This window comes from Bombus fervidus, chromosome 13 (genome assembly GCF_041682495.2).
Source record: "Bombus fervidus isolate BK054 chromosome 13, iyBomFerv1, whole genome shotgun sequence".
NCBI lineage: Eukaryota > Metazoa > Arthropoda > Insecta > Hymenoptera > Apidae > Bombus > Bombus fervidus.
In genome coordinates, this window is record NC_091529.1 from 6,936,651 (window position 1) to 6,955,175 (window position 18,525).

At 37.6% G+C, this 18,525-nt stretch overlaps 1 protein-coding gene and 1 long non-coding RNA gene across 7 annotated transcripts in view; one reads left to right on the plus strand and one right to left on the minus strand.

Annotated features, from left to right (window-relative positions):
• Positions 1 to 17,768, minus strand: part of LOC139993647 (uncharacterized) — a 37,722-nt gene extending 19,954 nt beyond the window's left edge. Inside the window, exon 1 of one of the 2 annotated variants that reach the window (XR_011801424.1) lies at positions 16,820 to 17,768. This is a non-coding gene — a long non-coding RNA (uncharacterized lncRNA). Of the gene's footprint in view, positions 1 to 5,523; positions 5,680 to 16,819 lie in introns of those variants that run through there. The other variant, XR_011801425.1, reaches the window with a different exon arrangement.
• LOC139993632 (protein kinase C-binding protein NELL1) overlaps positions 1 to 18,525 on the plus strand; it is an 87,851-nt gene that overhangs the window by 61,529 nt on the left and 7,797 nt on the right. For 2 of the 5 annotated variants that reach the window (XM_072015538.1, XM_072015542.1), the window contains exons 2-13: positions 844 to 1,062; positions 7,062 to 7,212; positions 8,915 to 9,197; positions 9,481 to 9,636; positions 9,938 to 10,160; positions 10,395 to 10,586; positions 11,289 to 11,408; positions 12,237 to 12,497; positions 12,688 to 13,065; positions 13,243 to 13,502; positions 13,729 to 13,971; positions 16,851 to 16,900. In XM_072015538.1, coding sequence (XP_071871639.1) covers positions 844 to 1,062; positions 7,062 to 7,212; positions 8,915 to 9,197; positions 9,481 to 9,636; positions 9,938 to 10,160; positions 10,395 to 10,586; positions 11,289 to 11,408; positions 12,237 to 12,497; positions 12,688 to 13,065; positions 13,243 to 13,502; positions 13,729 to 13,971; positions 16,851 to 16,900 — 2,536 coding nt within the window. The remainder of the gene's footprint in view (positions 1 to 843; positions 1,063 to 7,061; positions 7,213 to 8,914; positions 9,198 to 9,480; positions 9,637 to 9,937; positions 10,161 to 10,394; positions 10,587 to 11,288; positions 11,409 to 12,236; positions 12,498 to 12,687; positions 13,066 to 13,242; positions 13,503 to 13,728; positions 13,972 to 16,850; positions 16,901 to 18,525) is intronic. The other 3 variants (XM_072015539.1, XM_072015541.1, XM_072015540.1) reach the window with 3 other exon arrangements.

Genomic DNA, 18,525 nt, shown 5'->3' on the forward strand with positions numbered 1-18,525 from the left:
AGGGCAGGAGGAGCGGCTCGTTTGGGGAATTGAAAGTTCTGGCAGGTGGCTGACGGGTGGTTATTTTCTTTTTCTCCCTGATGGTTTCCTCGTTTGACCAGCCACATGAAAGGTTGTTGCACGGCGCGTGTGCTGGTACTGTACTGGGTGTTTCAATCGCGTCGTTTAGATCTGCGGTTTTCGATGTGAATGGAGCATCGGTTTCGTTTGAGGGATTGTTTTTTTTTTTTTTTTTTGAAGCTTTATAAAAGGATTATAAAGTTTCGTGCTGCTGGGATAGGATTTTTTGCGGGTTCTACAAACGATGAACGTTGCTTTCTTTGCAAACGGTTTTCAGGGTTCTTGAAGTTATCGGTATTTCTTTTAGAAGATATCGAACACTCTTCTTCTTGGAATTGGTTCTCTCTAAGAACAAGTTTTAAAAGGATATCTTTCCTTTGTAGAGGATTCCTGTGCGGAAACACTTCGTTATTATACTTTAGGACAGATTATTCAAAGTTTCTGATGTTATATCTAATAATCCTTTTCGCAATCACTTATTAATTTTCTCTTTAGGGATTGATATCTTAAACATTCCACAATTATCTTCCTTTCTCACAATCACCGCTCGCTTTATAAACCCCTTTTGCAAACAATCCTGAACATACGATGGCTATCAAAAATCCCCCACCCCTAACTTCCAAAGGCCTATTCATCAGTGGCTTTATAAACGATTATATACAAACGATCAATTCGTTCTGTATGCACAGCGAACAGCGATGAATTCGTTCATAAATCAATTCCATGTTATGACTTGCCTTTGTGAAGTGTTGGAAAACGTTTAACGATCGGTTTGTTTTACAGTGTCTGGCACGACAAACAAGAAAGAGGAAGAGACGGCGGTGGCCACTGTTGGTGTCACAGAGGAGACTACCGATGTCCTCGGGACGAGATCCAGGACACGAAGCGAATCTGCTGGAGGCATAGACCTCTTGGAAGCGTTACAGCTGCACAATACAACGCGGCAGGGTGTTACACAGGTGCCAGGACTGGTTAGGTTAAAGCCAGCCTATTATCTTCAGGGTGAGTGTCGTTTACAAATTGTTTTGTCATTCGTGACAGTTTCTTGGATAGAATCGTTTCAATGGTTTCAAAGATTGTTTGTCAACATGTTTTGTATTGACTATGATCTTTATGTATCATTCACTGTAAACTGTAATCTTTGAACGAAATTGTTTGAAGAAAACAATTTATAATTATTTGAAATTAAAATATTCTTTTACGTAAATTGCAATGTGAATGTGTATAGTCAACGTCTTGATGTCATGCAACATTGTATACTTCAGTATAAGAAATATATGACGAGCCAGAGACGTTATTTAATGCCAACGGGTTAACAGTCTATTCCGTTTACGTCAAGAGATCAATTTGAGAATCACAGTTTAAAGGTCTAGCGGAAAATCTCTAGGAGAAAGATAATTTTTAAGGTTAAATGACACTTTTAACACGTCGTTGTACTGAGAATCGCATGACGTATCAGATAAATCTTTTATTGTCCAAAGGTTAAATATGTTGGAACTTTAAGTATTATTTTCATATTTATCTTAATTTTCTCCAATATACTATACAAACAACATACATTACTCCATTAGAGAAATAAAAAAGACCATCAACTATTTTTAACTCGATTTTACTTCGAACCAACAGTAACCTAATTTCGTCCAAAATATTCCACTTGTCTCAATGTTTATCATATATAAACAACATACATGCTTTCATTAGACAAATAAAAAACGCCTGTCCATTTTTTAAAAGCAATTTTTATTTCTTCCGAAGAAAAACTTAAGCGAAGAATTTGACGACTTGTGTCAATATTTGGGACATGGCAGCTCGAAATATGGGTGAAACGAGCATAAATCATATCGCGCAATTTACACTGGCGCACGGTATTGCGTGCAGATTGCACGGGACGCAGTAAATTTCACGAGTGGTGCAGGAACCGAAACGGGTATCTGTAGAAGGTTCTCTTAACCCGAATATAGCCCTGTTTGCATATCGGAGAGCCGTTTTGTCCGCGTGCTATCTTCCTATAGAGTTTTGCGACTGGTAATCATCGTCAGTCATAAAGTCGATTATTACTTCTTGCGTATCGCGTGTTACCTCGCCCTCCTTTTTTGTATTCGCCATTGAGAATATATGTAGGTGCTTTGCGATTTTATGTATATATCATTGAAGGTTAGAATTATATTTGTGGAGGGTCAGAGTTATTAATGTGTTACCGTGAGGTATAATAAAGTTACAGTCCTTTTATCATTATTTTGTGATCGAAGATGAACGATCGATGATTAGAGGTCACAAAAATGTAAGATCATATCCTTTTAATGTCAAGAAGTTATCGAGGTTCAAGAACATAAGGTAAATTCTCGATTAAACTTTGATCAAAATTGAAATATGTTACGTTAATAACAAAAATTAATTTTAGTGCCTAGGTAATATAAATTACGTTTTTTCCGATCACCGTGTACATGGAGACTTGAATGGAATTAAATAGCGATTATACAGGAAATTTCGTTAAATTTAATCATGTGTTCATTAAGGAGCTATTTTCAGTAAAAGTATCTAAAAAAAATGAAAAAATTTCAAAATCCAGAATTAAAACGATTTGCGAACAAGTCGGAACAGAGTAAAGGGTGTAGCCGTATATGATCTTTGAGGTTATGTAATGAGTTAATATCGCAAATAAAAATGCTACATTCGAAATAACACGGTATTTAATTGAATCAGATTTAGTTAAGGGAAACTCATGAATTTTCTATTCTTTTCAAGTTTTATCTCGCCAATGAAGTTTTTTAATGTATGAAATTTTTCCAATTACTTTCGAAAAAGCGTTTTAATCGCTCGGAACGGAACGAATTCGTGCTATACAATGATCAACTGGAAAAACAATTGGCCCTGATCAGTTGAATCGTGATGGTTACATAACGACTGATTAATCGATATTGTGAAAGGTCAGTTTCATAGCCGCGTCGTCTCCATTGGCAGACCTCCGGAGGGAATTCCCTCGTGGTCTACGAGTATCGATTGTCCTTTCAAGTTTCGAGCGAATTGACCCGGCATTTTCGCGGCATTTCCGGCTTTTAACTCTATGAACATGGAACAGCAATTCTCTTCTTTCCATCATGCGATAATCCTTTTTAAGGTTATGTAACAGTTTTTAATCAGTTAATGTATACGTTTGGTCCGCAGGCTCACGATATTAGATAATATAATCTATCTATCATATTTCTAATATAACATATCTTACGCTATTGTTATTGTAATATTTTTCATATTGATACGACATTTGATCCCATGATTGCCTTCGTTTAAAACTGACGTGTTTGAGTTCTATGAGTCAAAAGGAAATAGGAAAGAAAATAAGTCAATTTAAAGTCCCCTAAAACGAAGTTTAGTTCCACGTTCTACATGAAATCGAGAATATGCTGACACCCTGTATAGCGAATAAATACCCGACCTCCCCTTCCCCCGAACATCCGACGTCAGAGAAACGTGCACACAGCCGTGGCTAAAAGCGTGGGCGACGGTGCAACGTCCGCGAAAAGCGAGCATAGAATGGGGGGTGGTTGGCCCAAGGGCGACAGCAGGGGTTTCCCCGAAAGAAATTTCAATTACCGGCCCGGTCTGCACCCTCAGTCGATGGTTTCGCGGAAGTAACTGAACGTTCTTTGCGGTTTGCAACGTCGAACCAAAGGGAACCCTCTTTTTCTCTTGCTTTCCTTTCGTCACTGCAACCCCTTGCACAACCCTATTTTCGCTCGTTTCTCTGTCTTCGCGTGTGAGCGTTTTTACGAGTCGAAATCGTTCATGTTATTCGACTGAGACGTTCCTTGCCTCAGTATGAGTTCTTGGCAGGCGATCATGATTGTTTTTGAAGTTCGCTTGCATTGGGATCCACAAGATGGTTTATGGAATTGCGAGTGGTTGTAACGGAGAATCTTAAAGAATGATGAATCATTTGATTATTCTGCTTGAGTCAGGAGTGTTTGGTTATAGTAGTTGTTCTTGGCACAGCTGAATCTGAGGTACAGTTATCACAGTTGATATATGGGACGAATGAATCATTTTAGTGTTTTGATTAAACCAATATGGCATCAATGAACTACTTTATTATCTAATTTGAATCGGAATAGATAATTGGTAGTACATATTTCTGAGGTTCAGATACGATATGAAGAAATTGTATAGTTACTTAGTTTGAGCCAGAGAAATTAGGATTGAATGAGGTATGAAGCAACTATTTCGTTTAGTTTGATTATAAAAATGAGGTTATGATACTGAATTTAGCAATACAATTATGATTGATATACAGGATAAATGACCTTTCTGTTAGTAATCAATTTTATGGTATAGTTAAGATTAGGTATTATATGTCCAATTGCTTTGATATTGACTATCGACTTCAGTTATATATTTCTGTTTCAAATGCAAGGTGAATTAGTCATTTTACTATTTACTTTAGGTCATAAATATTTGTTCATAATAATTAATTTTCCTGTACAGTTAAGGTTAGGTTCTTCGTGAAGATTTTAAATAATATCATATGGTAAAATCGATACTTCATCGATGTTTTATTATTTTTCCATTACACACGTGTTTGTTCACTTAATTCTTATTTTTCTTGTCACGCGTTAACCCTCGATAAATATTCTTTTGGGCAGTGGATTGAGGAAGAGGAAGCATCCCCGAAATTCAGTTCATTCAGTTCGTATTGGGAGACCATTGTAATCACTGAACAAAGGATTCGAACGATATACACTGACACGTGTCAGAGTTTTCTCTGAACATGGAAAACAAGATTTCATGATCCCCCTTTTGTAGTTCGATGGGGAACCAGAACCACTCTGGTCCTAAAATTGCTCGACCCCATGTCTATCCCATCTAAGGGGAATACCCGATCTAATCTATACGTTGTTTATTTGCGAAACGAATAACTTTCTCGCCGAGTATCTTCGCAGATGCTAAATTATTGCTGGCTACTGGTTTAGGATTCCTCTTTGATCATTCTTCTGTGTTATCGATTTCGGATATGGGAATCTAGCTGAATTAGATTTGTATTGGCGAATTGTATTTTCATCTTAACGTGGAACATTTCGTAAATTCTTCACGAATTTTGTATTTATAGACGATGTTTGGTCTTGAGTAAATTTAAGTGAAGTAGCATTTAGTTAGAGGTTAGGAATTTCTATAGGTTTGAGTTGCCTAATTGAAACAATCACGCTGTTCCAATCACAAACATTTTGAAAACCAGTGAGATGAAACATTGCATGAACACTCGTATAAACATTGCAGCTTTCATTTTTCGTGTTCAACATAGATGAATCACCTGCCATGCACGTCCAGAGTATAATAGTGTAAATTCGCCTTAATCTACCTTCATCTTCTACATCGCCCGTTCAGTGTCACCGACCAGAAGTCATCGATACGTGTGCCAGTTGGTGCAAAACGATTACGTACGGCTTAAAAGGGTCTGTTACGTGCACTTACCCGTTAACAAACCATGGACTTGGATAATTGAACGTGGTATAGCGTTCGATGGCCCTCGGGTGTACATTATAGGCCCTTGGTGTCTGGTTACTTTTTATTAAGGCTCGCGCGCCGCGTCTGAAACTCGAGGCCCATGCGAGAAGCCTGGCGCATGCGCGCTGCATTCATGCGTGGCGACACACCGATCCTTAGGGCAGACGCGCAATCGCCGCGGGCCCCGTCCGATTACACGGTTCGCTGGCGAGGCCCACGCGAACAATTAATTCTGCCAGTGCGCTTAATCGAACAACGAAGGATCAGCTTTGCACAGGAACCACGCTTTATCCCGCTTCCAGCGAAACTTTATCGCTCGTGCCTTGTTCCAGCTAATGAGCCATCGTACCGTGCAAAAGGTGTCGTCTTACAGCCGGTGTAGATGGCGTGACTAGGGTATAACTCTAGTGGAATTAATGGGCGAATATGTACACGCGATATGACCTTTTTCTCTTCTATTTATATCATGATTAGAAACTTATGAGAAGTATTATAGAATTTGAAGTTTAATGTTAGGTTAGAATTTAATCAAAGTTTCTTAAATGTTTTAGATATGTAGAATAGTAAAATTAAATTTGCAAGTTAAAGACCGACTTTCTATTGGTTTTCGATTATAAATTTCAGATTATATAGGATTAAATAAGATAATTGATATAATATTGCGTATATTATCTGATTTCTATGAGAGGGATCGTACAGAAATCTTTGAGATAGAGATATTAAAGTTTGTTGGAATTTTCCTGGACGTAACGGATGAAGCAATTGTGAGCAATCGAATTCCCATGTCCACGGGATTACGTAACTATGCGAGCAGGAACCGTGAATGAGACTAATCGATGCAACCCACCAAAAATTTCGGTTGACCTACATACGAGGTCTGTGAATCCTTCCCTTGTCGAGCCGAACAATGTTCGCGAACTTCTACCAGTCCTATTCTATGATGGATCGTATCTAGCAGACTTTACAAGTAGTTTTATCCATTGTTGCCAACTTGCAAAACTCTACTTAGGCGGCAGCACTGGCAAACTTGGCCAAATCCTTACTATAATCAATATCAATCATTCCGGTTTCCTTTATTTCTTATTCCGTTATTTTACCACTATATTTACCACTATATATTAATTACAAACTTTTTGTCTTTGAATGTGCACATCACTCGCGCTGCAATATATTATATTATACTAGAGACAAAAGAAAAATTGTTATTAAGTAAAATAATTTTACTTAATAAATCAAAAGTTATATTTTATTTCCTGTAGCAAAATACAGAAATTATAATTATGAAAATGTCTACTACAAAAGTTACTAGCACTTGCTTTAAACTTTTCTTTATCTAACATATTTACTTTCAGAATTTAATTCTATTTGAATTACAAACTTTCTTACAAGCCTATATTCGTGCATAATCGTTTTCTTGAAATGAAATTACATTGTCGGAGTTATTAGTAGCGATATCACAGAATGGCAGAGTGGGTCGCAGGAATGATTGAGTTTTACTACTTCAGGCGAGGAGAGGGAGCTCCGACTGAACGAGGCGAGTTTCAAACAAGCGGCCACGCTACTCCGGCAGGTTCCGGAATTCACTATAGCCGCCGCTCTGCGACAAGAGGAGGCCAATTCCGGGACGATCGTCGCCTTTTCACATGGGAACAATAGGTAGGGATCACGTGTAATTTCGTTCCTCTCATTTCATTCGCGATTCAAAGCGACCCCATCGTGGTGGCGTTCATGCGATGCATAAACAGAGTATGGCGTTAAATCCTTTTATTTCGCTTATTGACGCTTTTATTCCGCTTCTTTTCACTTTTTCTGTTTCTCTTTATGGAAAAATTAAATGTTATCAATTCAAATGATGATCCGAATTTACATCGATCAATATTCTTTTCTTTTTACGAATCAGGTTAGATACAGATAAATTATTTAAGAGAAATTTATTTATTTTCATATATGTGTACAGTTTTCATTGTTTCGATGTATATGTAACCCTTATATATTTTGGTGCATTCTATACATATACCTTCTATCTTTTTTTATTATTTTATATTTCTTCTAATCTTCTCTTTCGTTTATTTTTGGAACGAACAGCTCTAATTTGAAATAGTCAGTTACTTTTCATCAGGATTAAAAATATCTTAGTTAAAGAACTAACTTTATTTTTAATAACATAACTCGCCTTACTTTTAATAGAATCTTTTAATAAACTGGAAGCGAGTCTTCTGAATACTATTTTGTCCTGCCTACTATATTTTTACTCTCTTAAAATAACGAAATAAAATGAGCGAAGGATGTTAGCCAGAAATGGCTGAACCTTCCATTTTGTTCAAGTCGATTGAAGACGTATTTACGATAGGAAAACGAGTTAGCGGCGTCTAATAGAATCGACCAACTGAAAAAGGTAGGAAGACACATTCTTAAGGAAATTACTGTGTCAATTGTTGAGCCGGGAACGAAGGAGAGCACTTAACCTCAAAGTAGTTGCACCCTCTGTTGGAACGCGAGTAGCGCAGTCTAGTCGTTTTGACCTGGCTGACACAAATTGGATGCATGCACCTACGTGTCTGCGTATTTAGACAGTAATTAACACACTTCGTCAAGCAGAAACCACTGTCAGAATTTAAGCGGAATTAATTGTTGATTTGATGCCCCTACGATTCGTAAATCTGATCTAGGGATTTTCATGAATCAGAGTTTAACCTAAATCTATAATCTTTTACATATTTTATATGATATTAAATATTTCCTAGAACTGGATTGTCGATTACATTTATTATCAGGGACAGTGTGCTAATGTCGATGTGTTCCACATTAGAGAGCCCGTTATAGACGATAAGCGTGAAACAGAAATTGCGGTACACACACGCTATCAACTCCATTCTGATTCAATCACGTATAATCTATTTAATTCCGTGTACACGTTTCAATTAAGAGGCTGCAGCTGATTTTAATCGACCTACAGACGCGGCTCGTGTACCACATTCTGTAATTGCATTATTGAACCGCTTGGTCTGCTAGGTTGCTATTAAACAATTTCATGCGATTAAGTAACCAGTATCTAGTAAATTTCTAGTGACAGAGATTTAATCTCATAACCCGAGCCAAATCCAATTATACTATAGCCACACACAATTTATACCAAATCCTAACCTAAATCAGAAAAAATATCAAAACACGAAGTATCGCTTTAATGAATGTTAAAATAATAAAATATCCCCAGTGAAAATTCATTTGAAATTATTCTCATAATCGCTCGATAATATATATGACTAACTACTTAAATATTTACTATTAGAATAAAATAGAATGGCCAGTAACTTCAATGACTTGGGATTCGATCAAACTGTTTTCTATGAACTCGCAGATATTTGGAGCTGCAGAGCAGCGGCCGTAAGGACGAGCTTCGACTTCACTACGTATCGCGCCGGGACGGTAGCGTCCACGTGGAGGCGTTTCCTTTCCGTCTGGCTGACGCCGCCTGGCACAAGGTCGCCCTCAGTGTAAGCGGCTCGCAGGTCGAGCTGCTCGTCGACTGTCATCCCTTGTACAGGCGGCTGCTTAGGCCTGGACCACCTGACACCAATTTCACTCTGCCACAGCTTCAACTTTGGGTTGGACAGAGAAACGCCAGGCACTTTCTCTTTAAGGTACGGCCTCCTCTTCTTCTTAATTCTGTTTCTCTTACCCACATTCCCGTCCTAAAATCTCAAGACTTAAAAGTCTTATCTTTTATTTTTAGCAAGACTCAATAAAATACAAATATAACCTTCCTAAGATCCTTCAGCGAGGTTATACTTTCCTTCGATACAATTCTAATTACTATTCTAATTGATTAGAGATGAAAAATAAAAAACGGAATGTAATTATACTCTTTTAAGAATTTGAAATTTCAATCAACTGAGATAAATTCGTACGATTGTCGCGCCACAGGGTGCTTTGCAAGATGTGCAGCTGATACCAGGCCCCCATGGCTACCTGTCACAGTGTCCTCAGCTTGATTCATCATGTCCCACTTGCGGTCAATTTTCTATATTACAAAACACGGTGGAACAGCTGATGCATAACCTTAACGAGCTGACGCATAGGGTGAGTAGTCAGCAGTGGTCTGGTTAAATTTGTTACAATCATGACTGGACTGCGGATCTTTATACGCCTTAACATTACTGAATATAATTGAGGATCTTTCTGGTCAAAGAAATCCTCCTATCCAAAGGATCTCCTATCAGAGAAAGTAGGAAAAGTTGAGTCAGTTACAGATTTAGTTTTAATTAGTAGGTTGGCTTTTAAAACTTTTCTATAGATATTTAAATATCTACCTAATTTAGGGGTTTACTTGAAAAGTCCCTAGACAATCGTTGTATTCGCTTATTCACGTCCTTCCTTTTAGCTAGCCGCTGCAGAGGGCAGGATAAGCAGAGTGGAGGAGTGCGAGTGCCAAAAATCATGCAGGGCAAACGGCACCGTCCACGAGGATGGTGCGACCTGGGAGAAGGGCTGCCAACAGTGTTCCTGCGTCCATGGGGAGATCGAGTGCAGACCGACACCCTGTGCACCTGTCACCTGCAAGAATCCTGTCATTTCTCAGGGACAGTGCTGTCCCACTTGCTTAAGTATGTATTCTACTACACTCAAATGGTAATTCTAATCTCTGCATAATTTTTAAATTTTAATTAGCAAATTTTTAAAGATTAATTTAATTGCGTAATTACGAAAGTTCAATTCCGTATAATTGTCAAATCTTAATTTTCGTATTATCTAAATTGTGGAAAAAGCTTCAGAGTAGTTTGCAAATTTATTTTTCGCCTATTATTTACTAATGTTCTCTGATTAATTATTATCCTTAGAACAATGTTATTTGCACGGAGTTATTTACGATCACGGTGAGAAAGTCTCGCCGAAACAGTGCGTAGAATGTGACTGTTTCGACGGCAGCTTCACCTGTCAGAGGTTCGATACGGAAACAAGATGTCCGCCACTGCCCTGTCCACCGAGCGAGCAGATTAGTGTGGCCGAAGAATGTTGCAAGTTCTGCCCAGGTACAGTTATCCAAACAAGCATATTTCGAATAACTAAATATTTTATGGTACTTATTATATTGATCAATATTCTTCGCTGTTTATGACAATTCATGAACGTCCAGCTGACAGTAAATCACGATCGTACATGTTTAGCGGACGATGATAATATTTAATTACTCAGTGACGTTTATTTTAACATTTTAATAAAAATCAGTTATAAAATTTCGCTTGTACCATACAGTATTCGATTAACCTACTAATCGTACAATCCGTGGAGAAAACATTGATAGTATTAAAAATATTGAAAGATACTAGTTCTAGTAATATAATGGAATTAAAAACGATAATAAATTAATTAATGCCAGAAATTTCTTACTTTTCACGCTTCCTTAATTTAAATGTTTTTTACGTAGTCATAAATCAATTAAAATTTTGCCAAGGATTGTACTCAATGCTGTAATCCAATCATAAAATAACACTAAAACCCCATAACTACTAGTAAACAAAACGCTGCATGTCATTCCATGGTACTCACATTATATACGAAAATATCCCTAGAAGAAAATTTCGCTATATTCTGCTTTCATATAGAAGCATGTCGAATGGCATGTAAGGCGAGCGAACTAAACTGAGCCTGAGGCCGAAAAGTATCTGATCCAATGCCAATAATCGAATGTTCTAACTGTCTTTGCATCCGCCTGGCTAACCCAATTTAACCAGGGGTGGACTACTGCGCGAAGGGCCACAAGTGTCACGCTAACGCGTCCTGCCTGAACCTGCAGACAACGTACGCCTGCCACTGCGATATTGGTTTCCAGGGGGATGGTCATAACTGTCACGGTATCTAATGCTTTTCTAACTTCTCTCTCTCTCTCTCTTCATGTTTCTATTTCTCATGCTCCTTTTCTTTATGTCAACGTTTGAAGCAACGTTCAAATTAGTTAAGTTGCTCGAATTCAAGCTATTTGATTCGAGTTGATTGACTAATCTGAACGGTGCTTGAAAACCTTCAGTTCGATCGAACTTACCGAGATGGCAGGTTGATCGCGATGCCTCGCGTCGATCGATCCTCTGCCGTAAAATATGTAGAGGATCGATGTTGGTGCACACGTGGCCAATCCCAACATGTTTGCTTACTCGTGGCTTTGTCGATGGTCACGTCGAACAGCCAGGTCGTCGACGATTGCGGTTACAGAATTGCGGTAACATGGTTGCGTTCATGTCTCTGTTACAGTCAGATTAGAATCGTCTTTCGCCTTATTGTCCATAGATAACTACTCGCAATTCGTGTTGATAGGCGGTTTAATGAGTTTCAAAAGAGCATCGTGCGACAACGTGTATTCATAGTTTACGTACGCATTAAAATAAAGTACACGCAAACGTCTTCGCAATTCTATAATAAAAATAAATATATCCATCTCTCAAAGCTATTTTTTGGTCCTTGGAAGGTTATCACCATCGCTTTGAACTTTAAGTGATCTTGAAGAAAATGTTCACAAAATTACTAAATTAAAGTTGTTTATAAGAGTCCATCACTCAGATGGTTTATTAAGTTACAAAGTTACTACTAAATTCGTTTATAAGCTATATTTGCTCAAGATCATCTGAAAGTCCACCTAACAGAGGAAATTAATTTAGAATAATTAAATAAATACTTTGGCACCACAGATATAGATGAATGCAAGCAGCAAGGTGGTTCTGAGGGGCATCACTGTAACGCGAACACAAAATGCGTGAACGTAATCGGTTCTTATACGTGCGAGTGTCTTCCGGGTTATCACAGAGTAGACAAGTTCAACTGTGCCGAGTTGGATGAGTGTGCGACTGGTCATCATGCGTGCGACGAACACGCCACCTGCGTCAACACTGCGGGAAGTTACTATTGCATCTGCAAGGATGGCTACACTGGCGATGGTTACACGTGCAAACGTATGTTTGTTTCTTTAACCTCCTTCTCATTTTTCTGTGTTATGTTATCCTAAAGATTTTCCCAGTTTTTACTGCAACTGATTTTGGTCAAATATGATTAAGCAAAGAAAAGGAGATAGGAAAATAAGGCAAAAAAAGAAAGGCAAAATAATTCTTATACATCATTATAAGAATTCTTTGTTCTTTTCAGCTGTCTGCAATCAGACCTGTCAAAATGGTGGCGAGTGCGTGGCGCCAGGAAGGTGTTCTTGTCGACGTGGTTATATCGGCAACAGTTGTGAACTAGATCTTGACGAGTGTGCGAGTGATTTGCATCGATGCCATCAGTCGTCGACTTGTTTCAATATGCCCGGTTGGTACTACTGTCGTTGCAAGCCAGGTTACAGAAGCGCCCTCCACGATAGTACTCAGGGTACGCAATGTGTCGATATCGACGAGTGCAATGATCAAACGATCGAAAGGAGGCACACCTGTCATCCTAGTGCTAAATGTGTCAATACCGAAGGAGGTTATGAATGTGTTTGTCCAGTTCAGGAAGACAATCGCACTATGGAGGAATGCAGGCTGAGTAAGTGTATATTTTCGCGTAGAAATGTAATATTACATCTTAATTTATTTTACCGTCTTATTTTAAGAATAGCTTACTTTTCGTCAAGTATGCAAAATACTCGTTGTTCATTGAACTTCAATGAGAAGAGTTCAAGAAATATTTTAAATAGAATAAAAATGCTTGTATCTTTAACAGGTTGCTGGTTCGAGAATCGAGAGGTGAGAAACGCAGAGACTCTAGCGCCAGCTGGGAATCCCTGCAGAAGATGCACTTGTAAAGATGGCGTCATCACATGTAAAGATCCTATATGCGACTGCAGCGCCCCTGGAAGTCATAGGGACAAATGTTGTCCGCAATGTGATCCTGCAGCCTCTTGCAGACATCAAGAGCTTCATCACCTAGTCTTCAGAAGTGGCGAACGATGGATATACCAGTGTCAGACTTGCGAATGCCTGGTAACAGCGCTAACCTCAAAAATTGCTAACCTAACCCCTTATTCTTTATAGAACAATTATTATCAAATACAATACATATTGCTCAAACAATAGATAAAAGCGGATCCCAAATGATCACGAAATTCCATCTTTTGTAGTGTAATTAAATTCAGTGTCATTTGTTTTCGTTGACGATCATCTCAAATGAACATGAATCTTGACAAAATCACTATCTGATATGTTACAGTATGGCGAAATAGACTGCTGGCAGATGGAGTGTCCACCAGTGACCTGCTCGAACCCTGTGACAGAAGATGGGGATTGTTGTCCTCGTTGCGAAGATGATCCCTGCGCGAGAGAATTGCCTGGAAATGGCACTTCCGTCTCAGTACTAACCAGACCACGACCCTGTAGCTACTCCGGAATTATCCATGACAGTGGCAGCTCCTGGCAGGATCCCAATGACAAGTGCACCACGTGCGAGTGCAAGGTAAGGAGGACGTTTGGCCTCGGTCACATCGGGGGAACGAAGAATCATCAGTATCGCAGGATAGAATAGGGGGGTCCGTGAGGAAAGAGATTCGCGAATTATAATGGAGGAACTATGGCCTAGATGATATAGCGATGAAATTGTTGATTTATATTAAATTTTCGTAGGAGTATTCTTTCTTCTTTTACTTTTTTTTTTAATACACTAATGTCTCCTATATTCAATAAAAATTGGTAGTTTATAACAAGATACTGTTCAGTGAATTCTCTTCTGGTAACATATAGAGGACGTTTCAAATATGGCGCTTTAGACAAGCATCGTGGCCAGAAGTTTCTATTTACCGCGCTCTCTTTTCCCGCGAAATCAAGAGCTCAAGGTCAGTAAATAACCAAAAAACTAAATGTCGCCTTCATTTAGCCGTGATTCTGTCATGCGTTTAATCAATTACGTTCACTATGTTACGACGAGGCGCGACCAGTTGCTGTGCGGCAGGCGATCATTCTAAAAACATTGATGTACATAACACACGTGGCGGATTAACATTTTCTTTAATATAATATTCTTCTTTTTTTCTTATCTCTATTTCTGCTTCAGTTGCAGTAAACTCAAACGCTGAACTAACATCGCTTGCATTTTGCATGAACGGTCATCAGTATTGATGTGATTAATTTAAGATACATGTAAACCATGAAATAATTGTAAATATATTTACTAATATTTTTTAATTAACTAGAAAGTATTATTTTATTAACTTTGTGTGCAAAGTATATAAAAGAATAATCGTAGCTGATAATTTTAATTGATTCAGAGATTCGAGCTTCGCAATATAACATCCGCCACGTGTTTAATTAGAGTCACACGTGTCAGCATATATATATATATATATTTATTTTTCTCTCACTCTTTTGTTTCTCTGTTTTCGTCTCGCTGTCATTTATTTACAGTGTCAGTAGGTAACCCTATAATACAAGGTACCTATATACTGACTGTCATTTATTTCCAGTATGCCATTTATTTTTGCGGTGTGTATAACGCGAATCAACTTCTTGCAAGGCTATCTGCGCTAATAAAATCTTGCTCTTTCGTACGCTGAGAGAAAAAAATTTCATTAAAAATATTCCACTAATTTTCGTTAAAGTCTTTGAAGTATAAGTATAATCTACGAGTTCATGAGTCCCATAACCTCACTTTGTCATAGATATAGTACAGTCCTAGCTCACACAAGACTTAGATTAATCCAGCTTAGTCACACACTTAGACTAAATCCAACTAATATTCAATTACAGCTTAGTTAAAACGTAAATTAACTGTTATATTTAGATCTAACTTGGAATTAGTCTAGATGTAAGCTGGATTTAGAGTACTTAACTGGATTTAAAATTTCTTTGAAGCTAGCAATTAGTCTAATCTAGAATTTAAAAGGAGAAAGATTCGACCTTAATGTAACGTAACTTAGGTCTAAGGCTAACATAATCTAGAGTAGATGAAAGTATGGATTATCGACACCCTGACTTCAAAGGCTGAACGAAGTCTCTCTTGAACAAAATTTCAATTCTTTAAATATAAGTTCTCTCGGCGTGAGCTAACTATTGCGTCGTGCTATAGTTCTTGCCATTATGTGAATTGTTTAAAGCTGTGTTCACCATATGTAAATTACTTCAATTGGATCTGTCTGTTCTGGCAATACCAGCGTACGAGACACGTTCAGGGGCGTCCCTAAGTTAGCCTAGACTATTCTTATGTGTAATGTTTTTTCGTTGGCTGCCTTGCACGCGGCAGTGTTCATTATTATTATTACTAGTCCTTCACTTTAAATAAGAAAGACGAGATTCCTAATTCGGCACCGTATATACATAAATGTATTTACTATGCATGTTTATTTAATGATCAGAGTAATCACGTGCTGTACGTAACGTAGAAACGAGAATCATTATTAATGTTAATGTTATCGTTGTTATATACTGATATATATATATACATATATATATATATATATTTATTTTTGTAGTAACAGTTGATTTGATCAATTGTATAATTATTCTTTTTTTTTTTTTTTTTTTCGTTTAACCCTCGCTCACTGTATAAACCAGATGCTAAATAGCTTGAATTATTATAAATATATACAAATATGTATAGCTTAAAAATTGTTTAAGAAATCTATGGAATAGATTTCGTTAAATAAACAGTTAGCTTGCGTTGAACTTTAGCGATGGTGTTTTAGGTCTCACACAAATTGAACACTGCCGCGAGAAATAATTCAAATCGCGCGCGCAAAATGTTAAGCTCTGATCCAACTTTCGTCCGATTCTCGTGAGATTCGAACTGAAAACTTTCACTGCTTCGGGTCGGCCCTGCATGGATTCAATACATATTCAATGCGTATTCAATACATATTCGCCTGACAACGACTAATCGAGAGTGGATCCTATATCTCATTGCGACCGAGTGTAGCATGACCTCGACCTCGTCGATTCATTAGAATTTATCTTATTAAAAAAGCAAAACTAACAACATTATAATACCACAGTCCTTAATATAAAATATATTTAACGTAATATTTAATATAGCTTGATAACCTATAATTACAAAAAAAAAAAAAGGGAAAAGGAAGAATCAGTAAAAGTAACTAGAGTGATATATGGAGCTTTTCAAAGAGAATTCGTGGTTAGGTTGGTTATGTTTAAAATGAATCGGCGAGGAGAGATGAGCTGATGTGTTGAGCAGACACCTATAAATTAACATGGAAAGAACGAAAATGTATGCTGTGTAATCATGCTGCGAAAATTCTTAATATCCCATGCCATTTCATAACATACGTAAATACACACATCGGCCGTGAATGACTAACCTGACTAGCCTAACGATGGGTATCCTTGCAGGTGCCGTACTGCGCCCAATTGGTGAGCAATAGCGCGTGTTGTGTGCATCGGTAATCACGTCACTTCTACCTCACCTATAATCTTCTCTACCCGCCTCTTCTTTTTCTTTTTTATTTATTGTTAATATCTTTTTCTCTCTATCTTCTTTTTTCTGTTTCTTACTTATCACTTATTTAAGCGCCCACGAGCTCTCTCAAATGCTTTCGTTTTCCTTCTGCCTGCTTTATCGAATAGCACATTAGTAACTTTATTTCTCCTCTTCCACTCTAGCTGTCGCTGCCCCAACCCCACTCGCTTCTTATTTGTATCTTCGTTTGAAACTTTACATTTCTCTGTGTTGTAACGTTCGTTTAGAATCCACTAGAGGGAGTAATCTGGTTCATTCGTTCATAGAGGTCTCTTGCGTTCGTTGATCGCCGCACGCTGGTCACCAGGCTTCCAATTTCTCAACTTTTTCTTGCGTTGGGTTACACCCACTCTGGTCGTCTATGCCACGTGTAGACTTGCAACTCTTTAGAGATGTGAATCAAGTTGAAATCAGAATAATTGTGTGACGATGTTTCTATTGGTTATTCGATGACTTTGCATTAGTACTTTTCTGGGCAAAGTTGGTACAGCTGATAAAGCACTCGCAGATGAGTATACTTGGATGATCTATATGACAGCGTGTGGCATAGACGTGTGGCAAGAATTTCTAATTCTCAGGGTGAATCGCGAGCACGTACGCATGTTTTGTATTAAAAATTGTAATCAGAATTACTCTTGATCGATCTGAGGACCATTTATTATAAATATGAAATTGCCTTTGACATGAATAAAAATACTATATTATTATCTCGTAATGTTTATAAACATCAATGCCAAATATTGTAAAATTACGAACTCAACCAAAGTTAAATTTATTCGTTACAAAAAAAAAAAAAAAAAAGAAAAAAATGAAAATTAGTTACTCTGAATGATAAAAATATACAAGAATAAATATACAGAGTTTTAGCTACATTTGAGTTAACTTTAGTATTATTCAACTGCATATTTTACGAGCAAAGAAGAATATTCAAGCTATTATGTCATAATTGTCGTAATTAAAAAATTTATTGTTGCGTCGATCGGTCGATCAAGAAATGTACGATCCTCGAGGTTAATTAAGGTAGTCAAATGCACGTTTACAATGGATACGCATGCACCGACTCACCCCATGTTATTTTCTAACTAATTATAATTCAGTTAACGTCAAAATCACTCGATTCAAAGAGCGCACATTTGAAGATGCATTATCGTTAAATTGAAGAGAAAGAAATCGAAGTTACCTACATATTTGGTATCGGTCGGGCGCACGACACACGTGGTGACAGACACACGCGCACACACATACAGATACATGCACGTACACACATGCGGACGCACACACACACATACACACACAGATTGCATTTTGATTCGTTTTTGTCTTTCTGTTGTTGTTGTTATTATTATTACTATTATTATTATTATTATTATTATTATATTATTATTATTACTATTATTTATTATTATTATTGTTTCGTTACACTTGAGCCTCTTTTGCACCCTTCTCTGATCTGCATTCGAAATTCGATAGAAGCACCAAGAGTCTCTTTCTCTCTGTCTATCGAGTGTTGTCCTGTAACGATTCTGACAAACAAGAAAACGAAATTAA